The following is a 13,898-nucleotide window of genomic DNA, read 5'->3' on the forward strand; positions in this document are numbered from 1 at the left end:
GTAGGCAATGTGGGGTTATACAACCATAAAATTATTTAAAACTGTAGTTTTGTAAACTTTCACGCTTCTCATGGTAATTACAACTACAAAGTTGCCACCTTCCCATCAGTGGATATGAATGAATGTGACAAAATGTAGTTGTACAATATAATAAAAAATTACCTCTTAGTACTTCCTAAACTCATCAGGACAGCCATGACCCATTTATTCTTAAAAAAAAAAAAGGAATCTTAATTCAGCCCAGTCCACTACTGGTAGAGAACTGTTCTGCTGATACCATTAACAGATTTGGAATAAAACTGGGGAATATAAGTACTGAATTGAGTAATAAAAGTTTAATCACTATTATCTCTCACTTTGATATCTTATGAATTTCTTAAAAATCCATAAAAATTACATGAAATAATCAGTTTGATAACTACACACAAAAGCTGACAAATACCTGTACTGTAATTTAGGAATTCATCTTTGTCCATCTACTGTATTAATTTTTTCTATGGGCCAACTTTTATGCAGACTGAATCAAGGGAAACAGGCACTCCAGGAGTGGCAACAGTAGTGGTCAAAGATGCTAGTAATGTTGAACTGATAAAAAGCATAAACACTCCACACGCTGTCTCTTGCCCTGAATTTGCATTCAAATTATACGAAGTGAACCTTTAATCCTTACACTCAATACAATGCTTCATATCAATTCATTGTGTACTGGAGATAAGTTGAATTCTCTACTAAATACATTTTCTCTCTATAGTCATTACAACAAACATTGTAAGCAATGCCAGATTACACCTATTGCCTGGATGATATGGTTTGCCTCATCATTTGGTTGTTGTTCTCTATTAATGAGATTCTTTTGGTGTTGCTTACCTAAGGTACATGTAATGTAAGCAAGGGGTGCATCTGAACAAGTGCTGTACAGGTTGGCTAAATTATTTGTTACCGCAGATCCTCAACAATGATGCATAATAATGGATGACTAACAAAGTCTCTAGTTAACCACTTTGTGTCAAGACCACATCTGTACAAAAGACTTTTAAATTTTCTTTTAAATATCATGATAGATTTCTGAAGGTGTCGGGATAAGAACTTCTGTACAGCACTGTATAAGGAAACTAATCTACAGCCGTGTTTTGTTACTGGAACACAACTGCATTGTCTTCATTTCTATCAATACAATACAATATTCTAATGACAAATTTTCTCACACTGGAATCAAAGCTTCCATCGGAGTTACTAACATAATACATTATAATTTATGAATGAACAAAATGTTCAGAGAGAACATGGTAATTTACAACACTGTACAAGGTACTCACTCATTTGTCAGAAAACAGCTAAGAATAAAAATAATTTAATTTAGTATAGAATCCAATCAGAGTCCCTTGAATGTAAATGCCTTATATTATTTAAATGAACAAAATTACTGACAATGCCATAAGGGTGGGCACACGACCTCACTGAAGAATGCTATGAATCATGGGATCAGAGTTTGCTTGCCCACTCATCAAAGGAAAAGCTTTGCAAAAAATAAAACAAAATGTGATTGTCTTAAGAATAAACATAAAAAAATCTGAAGCCCTTCAAACTGCACTCAATTCTGGGAGTGTGTGTCACCTACACTACTGGCTCCCCTGAAAGAGAAGAAACAAAGGTAAATTTGCATTCCAATCCTCATGAAACAAGCCTTAAATATAAACACATTCCTGACCTGCCATCAGCATCCTCAGAGCCTCACTCTTCTTGGCTTTTATAATTTTATTTTGTTAGCACCTCTAGCTTATTTCACCAGATGATAAACACACCAATGCTAATCTGATCCCCCTCCAGGAAGCATGAGGTATTTAATCATCAGGTGAAATAAGCAAAGGTGGCCACTCTTCAGGTGATTCAAATACACACCAAAACCATGGTAAAGTTCATGGCTTAGATGATTCCTACCAGGGATAAACACGAATAAAGTTTTTTAATGATTCACTATAAACTATCATAGTTTATTTCACCTGTGGGGGTTAAGTAAGATTAGATTATATTAAGTTAGATTAGGTTAGGTTAGGATGGATTAGATTGTGTTAGTAGTGACAAAGAGCATGATGACACTCACCAGTCTTTCTGTCAACAACCTTGAGGAAATATTGTGGAGGAAGATATCCAGAATCGTTTCCTGAGCACAATATCACATTGTTAACAGACTTGTGGAACTTTATACCAGCTGTAAAAAGAAAACTGCCCTTTAGTTAATGACAACACCTAATACTGAAATAAATTACCGGTATCATGGTCATCCAATACTGCATCACTAAGATATGTACTTTTACCCCAAACTCTACCACACAAAGTTCATACAAATACACAACCCAGCACCCACCACAATAACTACCTTTTTGTCCAGTGGTAAATTTTTCTATTATGTTGTCAAAGTGACTCATCTGCCGCATTTAAATCTGAGTCTCAGTAAGTTATATTACTGAAATCTAGAAATCAATAATTTGTGAAGAAAAAATAAGAGCATCTACTCTGAAGGAAGCAATAACTAAGTGGGTCAGTACTATAAGAATTAAAGGTACAATGATGAGTCTCACCTGACAGAGCCTTGGCAAGATCCACATAAATCAAGATCTCACAAGAACTCCTCATACCACTGATGACACCAGACTCTCCAGGAGCGCCTGGTGTAAAATGTATGTGGGTGCGGTTCATGCGACTGAGACCCTGCTGTTTGATGCTGCTCCAGTGGCGGTGGTATGTTCCATGGATCACAGCCGGCACATCACTATCAGCAGTAATCTCCTCAAGGTCTAAATCTTCCACCTGGCAATATAACACCTGCATTTTATTCGGTATAAAATATCCTCAATATAACTGTTATTAATCTCTTCGTGCCAATTGCCCGAAATTATTTGGCCATCAAACAGATGCTGGACTTTTGGGATTGTCAAAAAATCTGAAAAAATATTTGGTGTTTCCAACTCATTTCTGGCTACACCTAAACACACTATGTATATATCCAAAACTAGCCATATGCATGACATCACAGGCAAAATTTTAACGTAGATTAATAACTTGCTCCAAGACAAGGAACAAACAGTGGTAATAAATGGAGTACATTCTGAATGGAAAAAGGTTCTCAGTGGAGTACCACAGGGCTCTATCCTTGGACCCACCCTGTTGGTGATCTACATAAATGATACAAATGAAAATATATCGATCCACATTGTCAAGTTTGCGGACGATACAAAGATATTTGGGAAGGTACCAAGTTTGGACATTGTAGCAATACTGCAGGAAGACCCGAATGAGCTATTTAAATGGTCCCGAGAGTGGCAAATGATCTTTAACATTAAGAAATACACGACTTTACACATAAAATCCAACAACCTGTAGCACAATTACTCTGTTAATAACACTTTCCTAGATATTGTCAACAAGGAGAAAGATTTTGGCAATGTGATAGATCATTCACTGAAGGCGGCGCAAGAAGCAGTGAGGAAAACAAAACGAGATTTGGGAATTATAAAGCGTACCTTTGAATACAAAGATAGGAAAATGCTCCTTCAACTGTACAAAACTCTAGCGTGTCCTAGTCTGGATTACTGTATACAGGCATGGAAACCCTACCCCCAGAAATATCTAACATCCCTATAAAAGGTGCAACAATGAGCGACTAATATGATTCCAGAACTATATCATCTCGATTATCCAAGTAGACTGACGACCTTAGACCTAACAACCCTTCAGACAAGGCACAATAGGGCAGATCTCATTGAAACATTCAAAAAACTGAAAGGGACAGAAAACATGAACCCGGGCCATTTGTTTGTGATGTCATGCACCACAAACATGAGTGAATATAACTATAATTTCACCAAGTTATCATACAAAACGAATATATGGAAACACGTCTTCACACAGAGTGGTAGACCTATGGAATGGTCTACTAGCCCAGACTGTTGAATCAAGAACAGTATTGGGGTTCAAAATAGCTCGACAAAATTATCAAGAACAATGGAAGGATCGTACACATGCCACTGGCCTCCTTCACCTAACTCACTAAGTACTTGGAAATCTTTCTGAACAATAAGTACAGAGCCCAAGACACCCATAAGCCTTCTCACCCAGTTATCAATATCTTATCTAAACTCAACTTCACAAGAGGAAACATCCACCTGAAAAAAAGGTACCATCTTCTGAGGCTTTAATACATGTAAAAGGCCAGACCAAATACCTGAAGTGAGTGGCCTTGATTGGCCCTGATGTACAGTGTCCCATCATCATCTTTGAGAGCAAAGCGCTTCTTGGGGCAGTTGGCCACCACCTCCTTTATCTTCTCTAAGTCTATCTGGAAGAAGGAACAATAACATTACAATGGCTGCATTAACTAGCCACCTATTTTAGTAGTTATTTAAATTATTATAAAGGAAAATATAGGAAGATATGCAATACATATAATACAGTAATCTCCATTAATCGGAACAACTGGTACAGAGCACTTCCGGGAATGAGAGATTTCCAGGTAACGAGACGACTCTCTCAAAGCTGGAAAAAAATCCCCCATCCCCGGAATTTTCCGGCTTTGGGAATGATTTTCCGAAAAATATCAATTCCAGTTAAGAGGGATTCTGGTTAACAGAGATATTACTACTGGCAACTTTGGAAGCTTAAAAAAGACCCACAAAACTATGGGTCATCTTATATGCCCAGTATAAAATGTGAACCTAAAATCCTACAGCCTATGTCGGTCCCATGGGTGGCAGCTAACACAAACCTAACTTCTACCACTAATATTTTCTACCTAAACTTACATTTGCCAAACTAAATTAAAATATAAATTATAATTTACTGTACACTGTAGCTTATAAGTCGACCTCAATTATTTTAAGTGAAATTGTTGACCTGGGCCTAAACCTCGGCCTGGATGCAATAACATATTCAAGTCACTTAAGTCTCTGCTGGTGCACTTAGTTTCTACTGGTGCACTGAGTCTCTATTGGTGCACTTAGTCTCTATTGGTGCACTTCACTCTCTGTTAGCACAAAGCAATTTAAGTGTGATAGAATCTGGGCTCTTAGAAACTTCCTCAGTTGTCTTAAGTGAGCAAACCGGACCAGCGATCACTAAGGCAACACTCCTTAGTGTGTATTTTCCGCCTGCATCCACAGGTTTCTTAAAATAATATATACTCCTAATACAGTACCAGGAAATATGAGGAATAAATAAAATACTGTATAGCAAAATCAGTAAATAAAAGCCAAATGAAAGCTTAACACAGTTGCCATTTGCATACACTCCCTGTTTCACCATAGTAAGGGAAATCAGCTGGGACGCCGATTACCTAGCAATACTCCCCTAACCCCTACACTCCCCTCCCGTTATAATGCTCCTTATTTATGATACTTCACTTAGCAATGGGTTTTTCAGGAAACTAACCCAATCATTTATCGAGGTTTACCTGTACGAACTTTGTGTTATAATAGCAGAATTGTGCAACGTAACTCCCACAGTTGGCAAAGGATTACTGTAATACCGTATTCTTGTTTTCCAAAGTACTGTAATACAAATTGAATACTCAAATGTTTTTTGCTCTTGTGAGGTACTTGGGCCCCTCTGCTCTTACCTGAAATGATAGTTTTAGCTATACTGTGATACAGTAATTAAGCTTCTGCACAATCATAGCTGTGACTGAACTGATCATGATTTAAAGTCATACAGTAGCAGGTGTCCAAGTAAACACTGTGTACATCCTGTATCCAGAATTCCAGACAGCCCCCCTTTTAAGAATTCCAGAGGAACCTCTAACCTTCTTAAAGGATGATGTCTTGAGAACTTCGTCAACTTTGGCCCAGCCTCCAGGCCCAAGAGTCAAGCCTTCCTTCTCGGCCCCATGGCGAAGCAGCCATGATAGGGTTTTGCTAACTTTTACGTCGGTCTTTCTCTGTTAAATAAAGAGAATTATAATTGATTACAATATTGTTTACCCAAAATAACACACACAAAATATGAAACTGAAAATTAGAAATTTAAATTAAACAGCTAATGATGACATAAAAAGTATTTCCAGCATACTCACACACAGACATACGGAGACACACACACACACTCCCCATCTACTGGCAACATGTAAATATCAGGTCACTTTTCCCCATAAGAAGTAATGTAAATGGGGAGGGGGAGTGCATTCCCAGCCGGGCAACTTTCACCACATAATGTTCAATATATCAAAATTATACTAATAAATAAAATAAAAGAAATATACCTGTACTGCATTACCAGTTGTCAATAGTTTCACTACACATGGGAGACTGGAGTGGCTGAGACCTCCTCCCACAATCAGCATGCTAACTACCGTGCATGTAAGTAATGATTATCCCCTTTATGTTTCGACCTTATGATAATCATTTCTTTAATGTTTTTTTGCACATTTTGTAAGAACATTGTGTGCGCATGTAAAAAAAAAAAAAAAAAATCTACCCAAAAATACGCGTTGAAAAATAGCAATAACACAACTATCAGCTTGGTTCCTTTAGCGAGACGACATCACCCATACTAAACATAGATGGGTTACTTTTCACCACCACCAACAACACTTACCACCACCAACACTTACCAACACCACTGCCAGAGTTGTAAAAAGTACTGAACTTTGTTACTTAATTAAGTAAAAGTATTGTTACTTTAGCAAGATTTTGAGCTAAGTGAGTTATCGTGGCAGACTACTTAAGCAAGACGTTAAAGCATCCGGGCCCAGGTCTCCCCCCTTAGTGTGGTGAACTGTACCCCCACAGCAGTTGTATACAGTCATACATAATATGAAGAAAATATTAAACAAATTGCAGGACATTACAGTATAGAACCTTGAAGTGAAAATATGAAATGCACAATATATGAGTGGTTGTGTATCCCATCCCCTACACTTTGGTCATCCACCTACAGTATTTATAAGTTGAAATTATGTTTTCTGAAGGAATTTGATGTGCTTTGAATGAATCTGACCTTCATTTCTACCGGAAATTACTACTTTTTGAGCTAACCCCCCCCCCCCTCCCCCCTTATCCAATGATAATGGGGGACCCCCAGTGAGAACCAGGAGTTTTGGGTGGGGGAAAATCACAAAAGTAGTAACTTGCGATAGAAATGAAGGTCAGAATTATCCAAAACCTAACCTAACCCAACCTAACCTAACCTATCCACCTGTGAGCTTACCTTAATTAATCTTCTCTTCTAAGACTTGAGAATAACATTTGTTCTCGGACAATACCAAAGGCGTTTTTCAGCTCAATAACTGCAAGGCTTGTTACGCCTTACGCAAGTAACTTCCGTAGGCAGAACACTGTGTTCGTGTAGAAATTTCCACGCTTCTCCGTCTTTACTGTAAGTAATTGAAATAACAGCCAATGCTACAGAAGAAACGAGTCTTAAATTTTTTTTAAATTGCCGAATCCAAAATTTTAAATCCTAAAATTCGCCGGATGACCGAAACGATATCGTTTTTTTCCTTTTCCCCTATATGACTCAATGTATAAGTAGGTGTTGGCAACTTCAAAATATTCACCAATTTCCCTGTTGTCTGAATGTAAAATAATACCAGGTTATTTAGGTTCTGGTAGGTTCTATGCATTGTCGTATCCATTTCTCATTCAGTATACTATATTGTATTATGCAAACAACACTTTGGTGCAATTCCACAAGTTATATCTGGTGATAACCGTCTCCTACGCCTTTACCAAACTATAATGAACTAAGTATAGTCGGTCTCCTTAACGTGTACTTCAGTTACCAGATTACAATGACTTACCCTTCACCTGCTCGTGGCTACATCTTTTGTCAAACACCATCCACACGATATGCTTATGACTTACACCTCTATAATCTACTGAAACAGGGAGGCCTACCATTGCAATACCTTAGCTGAGATCGCTAATATTATCACACACTCAAAACAATACAAAATCAGGATAAATTATTGTTCAGTGATTTGCTTCCCTACGACGACGCGGCCACCAAACAGCTGATAGTTGCCGTGGGGGAAACATGACCAAAGTATACAAACAAAGGTCACCTTGAAAATGCTTCGTTTATATACTGACATCCACGATTAAACATATTTTATCATTAAATAGTTTATTTATTGGAATTTTAATATTTATCATCACTTAAAGACACACAAGGGGATAAAGATATATATGTGTGTGTGTGTGTGTGTGTGTGGGGCAGGATAACATGGGCCACTGTGTATCTGGGCAGATTTCTCACAAGCAGACTGACACACAGACGACCCCCCTATACTTTTTCTTTTTTAACCTTTATCCTCTTCACCACTGATCGGCTCGGCGCACTTTTTTATATTTTTATTTATTTATTTATTTATCATTTCGCCACTTATCAGCTTGCTTGCAGTTTAAGAGGTTGGTCTGTTCTCTTTTTTTTACTTTTATCTTCTTCACCACTGATCGGCTCGTTAGCCGCTTGGTGATAGGTCACGTCTCTGAGCAGTTTTCCTTTTCATTTATCTTCTTCACCAAAAGATCGGCTCGCTAACCGCCCGGGAGATTGGTCGCGTCTCTGTCACGCACTGTTGGCAAATACTGGGCATGCACCGGCTCCTGAATGTACCTGAACCAGCTCCAGTGTTGGTCAAGTCTTGTCTTGAAAGAGCTCACACTCGGTGCCGTCACAACACTCTCTGGTAGATTGTTCCAAGAGTTTACAACTCTCACTCCAAAAAAGTTTGCCCTCACAGTTTTCTGGACCTGCGGCTTCTTCAATCTTGAGCTGTGACCCCTTGTGGGGGCGAGCGTCCGCCAGCTCCAAGTAAGGACACTCGACTGAGTAGTGCCCCTTGAGATGCTTATACACCTCAACTAGGTCACCCCTTGTTACTTTGTAATAAATTTTATTGTCTAATGTTAGTTCAGGAGAAAATTCGAGTACACAGGCCAAGATTCCAACTCAGGACACAAACGTTAGTGCTTTTCTTTATTTCTTTTATCTTCTTCGCCACTGATAAGTTTGTCAGGCGCTTGGACGGTCGGTCACGTCTCTTGTTACGCACTGTTGGCGTTTACTGGGTATGTACTGGCTCAAGAATGTATCTGTACCTGCACCAATGCAGGGGCGGATCCAGGGAATATCAAAAGGGGGGATCCAAGTGTGGGTGGGGTAACATGAGCAAAGTGAGCCCACCCAGCTGGGGTTTTTTGGGGTGGCGCTGTAAGCCGCCCTTCCCCGATTTTTTTTAATTCTGACCAATATTATGGACATTTTGAAGCCATGTGCACTTGCTACTGTATTGGGAGATATTCTGAGGACAAGAGTAATTACTTTTTACTCTTAAAAAACGCCTGAGTACAATAATGTATTAAAGAAAAAGTGTAGTGTTGGTCAAGTCTGGTCCATGGTCTGTCTTGAAACAGATCACACTCGGTGCCGTCACAACACTCTGGCAGACTGTCCAAAGAGTTTACAACCCTCACTCTGATAATAATTGCCTTAAAAAATTTTTGAACTTGTAATTTCTTCAACCCATTTCCCATTTGTTTTTCGCTATTTGAATAACCCTAACCCATTCGTATAGCAAGGGATATCTATGTTATTTTACAGTACTGCTGTAAGGGTGTAAAATGTACAAGTGTTTTTATTTATGTTTTCTAATTTGACTTAACATATACAACTACAGCTGCAATTTCAAACTTCGTGTCGTGCCCCGAGATATTAAGCAATAACGGAGTCTCAGGTGCACTCCAGGATTGAAAGAATAGGGAGGACTAAAAGACGTCCTGAAGCGATAAGAAAACGAGTGCCTCAGCTGGGGGACTCAATCAAAAAGTTAGTCACATGTTTTGTAGGATATTGAGCGTAATATGAATCGTTTGATTTTACGTTAACTAACATTCATTACACTGCAAACTCATGAAGTTTACTGTTTTTGGTTTATCAGTGTGATTCGATCTTTGTAATTAGATTATGTATGAGTCATATACAATGACAAGTCTTAACCATTTCATTTTTCTACGTCATTATTCAAAACATCATGAATCCTCATCTTATATGTTGTTATGCCGAGGAATAATTTAGTATTAAATTTATTTGTGAATTAGGTGCTTTGATTATTTTCTATTCCAAGCAGCAGTTATTTTGGCAAGTTTGGGGATATTTTCTTGAATATATTGATGTATTACCTATGTAAGAATTTTTACAGTGGACTGCAGATTCTGTCAGCCTCTAGAAGCGCTGCTCAATGTCCACAGAGCAGATCCGAGCATTAGCAGTATCTTAATTTATATCAGAATATAAATACGATCGATTAAATAGTAAAGAATTGTAGTGACTTCCCACGTCCGTCTGCCTTGCCACAAACTGACCCTAGGCCTCAATTGTAAGCTTCGAGTGAACAGACTATACAGTAGGCCTATTAGTTTATGTGCCTGATTTACCTAGGTGCTGTATTATATTACTCCGCTTAAACAATTAAGGTCTTTATGTGTGTTTACTAGATTAATAATTATACTCGTCATGAACAATTAAATTCTAAGAGAAATCCATCTCTTATGACGCATTTGCTGTACCAGAACGACCTTGATGACCTTATGCAACAAGCTTCTTATAGACTCGGCCAACACGACGATGCTGTAGAAGGCGAGTTTCATTACACCCAATGGTAAAGTTTCATTTCTTTTTTTTTTGCTGCGAGGAAGGCGAGTGAAATGAGAGACGGTTCTGGTGGTCAGGATAGGTAATTGGGATCATTTGACCAGCCACTCGTACCCTGAATTATCACCCATCCTCTCCACCCAACATCGTGTCGTCGCCCAAGGATGCTGGACACATTTGCGCCTTACACATCTTTCTCACCACATGGAAATGTTTACTTATTTAGATTTATCCACGTCGTCACTTGTCGGCTAATGCAATATTCTTTCCAGATCTGGTCACAAGTACTGGCCAAGAAACTACTTAGTTGTCTCCTAGGTAACCAAACACGTATTTTTGGATATCACAGTAAGCTCCTTCAAGCGTCTCGAGATTTGCCTAGAACGAGCCAGGGAAGAAAATTACTCTCCTACGAGCTATGTCTAGCCAGTCATTTGGGTTATTAATGTTGAACATTTTTAATAAATTAATACAGGAATAAATACTTGTTTAAACCATTAAGTCTGTCTACAAGTGATAAGTCAACACGAGACAGGAAAACAGTTTGTGGGAATATTTACAATTTCTTGTCTCTGCTACAGATCGGTGTGATGTGAGGAAGAGGGTATCATTACCTAGACTTAATTACAATACTGCCTAAAGGTAATGAACAACGCGGCCATATACAGTACATACAGGGTCCCCGACTCCACAAGCTCGGCTAGGGGAATATGCATGGACCTGAGGGGTATAATCAGGGTTCGGCTATCGCCAAGACCTGGTGAAGAGATGTAAGGAATCCAACTGTGTCTCTAAGAAAGAACTGGATTTTTTTCTCGACTGAAGCCCTGCCACTTCTGTATGAGGTTGGAATCAGTTCCTGATTCTTCTGTAAGGGCAGTGTATCTGTTCCAGACCTCTGACAGTTCGAGAACTTTTCAGCTGCATATTTAATTTCCTGCAGAGTTGTTATATTTTATTAATTTTGACAGTTTTAATTCACGATTTTAGGCATTTTAGCATGGAACATTTTCTGGTAACAAGCAGATTGGAACTCAGCTTGCTCGAATTATCCTAAAACCTCCATCGGCTTTTTTTTTTCAATATTCCACCTGTTTATCGACAGTACTTGGATAATTCGACACGATTCAGCTCCGGAATCATCATAGTGTTACACATTTTCTAGGGATGTTAGGTCTTTCTGGAGGTAGGGTTCCCATGCTCTTTTACAGTAATCCAGACTGGGACGTACTGTATATGCTATTTATGAGGTTGATGCAGCATTTTTCTATAACTTTATAAATCTCTCGTGGTAGAGGGCGAACACTGGCCAAGATGCCACTGAAGACTACGGCATTTACTGGCACTGGACATGTATTTACACAAATTCAAGAGATTACCCGTATTAATTATCCTACCAGTCTATCCAGCGGTAAAAACAACCTTGAGTGGAGAACGGAAAAAAGTATACGGTATTTCCTGAAATTAGGAAACACAAGACACTCCTTTTCAGTTGTCTCGCGGTGGACAGTAAGTTTATACAGGTACCAACACTGCTTGAGGCTGTTACCCTCACTAACATGTAATAAACATATTTTAGGATCTAAGGAAGCGTTGTCTGAACTACCAGGTTTTATAGATTGACTTTAGGGAATCGGTACAACATTCGCTCCAGAGAGAAGATTGTGTGTTGTAGTCAGCCCGTGTCAGAGTTCTAAACCAAGAACATACTGTATAGTGCTTTATGATGTTGCAGCTCGCTTAAAGGACTGTACGGCAGTGGCAGCCAAAGTGAATGTGAAATAAATTATAACGTTGTTGTGCCTTATTTAAATAAATAAGTTTTCACTATATCTGCGACGTATACAAGAAACTTTCAAGTGGGTTCCGATAACTGAATATAACTGAATATTCCGATAGATCATTTGGTAATTATGTGAATCGTGTGTTCGCTGATAATTATTCCTTTACACTCTCAAAAATCCGTAAGTAGATCTACCCTTAACTAATAACGTAAGGGTGGACCTCACTCACTCCCTTAGTCTAAAGCAGAGATATCAGCCCTCATAGTCCCCGCCGCAAGCAGCCCCAAAAATTGTATTTGCGGACGGCATTACAGCATCCAAAATAGATGACGAGCGGCCGGTTAAGTTGATAAGGAGAGACAAGGCTGTTTTAACACTTGATGCAACAACTACGTAATCTGATAATCTTTGTAACGATACTGTCCGAATTCACAGACAGCTTTTCTTTTGTCATTTGTTTCATATTCTGTTCTTTTTAAGCAGACGAGGTCAGTCACTGTCGGCCATACATCGACGAGGTAAATGTTGGTGATGCACAGTTGTAGCTCCTGTACCTGGAGGTTAATACTGTATCCTGAAACACACTCACGAAACAGCAGAGTCAGTGTTGGACTTTGGAGGAAAAAGTGAGTCAGGTAACACTGAAAAGAGTAGATTTCATAGTGGTTCCATTGTTTGGGACAACCTACTGTTACCAGCAGACTTGTGTAAAGAGCCAGTGCTGATCTGTAACTCTCAAAACTCACTAACGATCACATAAAGGAAGTTGTGGAAGCAGCTTTTACTAAATTTTGACCAGATTTCACCAAATTACAGAGGCCATTCTGTCTCGAGTTTCATATGAGTCTTAGCAACAGTTTCCTTTTCCATTGTTGAAACTGAAACATGATTTATGTTGCGTTAATAATTATTGCCACCCACTTGTTGTGTACACCAATACTTGTCTCAATATATGGCTTTCTTCTATAGTTCTTAATGAACAATTTTGTGTTTTATTTTTCTGAATTTAATATATATTACCGTACATAATTACACTGTGTGGTGGCTGCGACCGATTACTTGTTTGTAATGTGGCTGATTACTATAGAAAGTCCGTTCATTCCTGTGTTTAAAACAACACAGCGTGTACGGCGGAGGTCAACCTGACTCCAAAATTGCGCTGAGACTTTACCGTAAGTAGATGCGTTCCATTATCGCCAAGGTTAAGAGGTAAAAATAACTTAAGAATCATTAAGAATCATGACAGTGCAGGTGTAAGGTACAGCACTGGCCACTGTGTCATATGGGCCCCATACAGGCCCCCTCAATGGGCCCCTGTTTTCACACGTCATAGATGAGTGTTAGTGGGCCCCCAAATAGGGCCCACGCCGAGTCTGAGGCACTGTACAGGAAGAGACGGATTTAAATCATTTGACCGTGTAAAACATTTCTAATTCATTAATTAAATTTAAGATGCAATACTAAGCAAAC

General features: G+C 38.8%; 1 protein-coding gene across 1 annotated transcript; it reads right to left on the minus strand.

The window, feature by feature from the left end:
• Window positions 1–320: 320 nt before the first annotated feature.
• Window positions 321–8,043, minus strand: LOC121868563 (tRNA 2'-phosphotransferase 1-like). The gene is made up of 6 exons (XM_042369312.1): window positions 7,887–8,043; window positions 5,795–5,929; window positions 4,223–4,336; window positions 2,580–2,808; window positions 2,102–2,209; window positions 321–1,631 (listed from the first exon to the last, which is right to left on the minus strand). The coding sequence occupies exons 1-6, from the start codon at window positions 7,887–7,889 to the stop codon at window positions 1,615–1,617; spliced, it is 606 nt and encodes a 201-aa protein (XP_042225246.1). The 5' UTR covers window positions 7,890–8,043; the 3' UTR covers window positions 321–1,614.
• Between the last annotated feature and the right edge of the window lie 5,855 nt (window positions 8,044–13,898).

This window comes from Homarus americanus, unplaced genomic scaffold (genome assembly GCF_018991925.1).
Source record: "Homarus americanus isolate GMGI-L3 unplaced genomic scaffold, GMGI_Hamer_2.0 scaffold59495, whole genome shotgun sequence".
NCBI lineage: Eukaryota > Metazoa > Arthropoda > Malacostraca > Decapoda > Nephropidae > Homarus > Homarus americanus.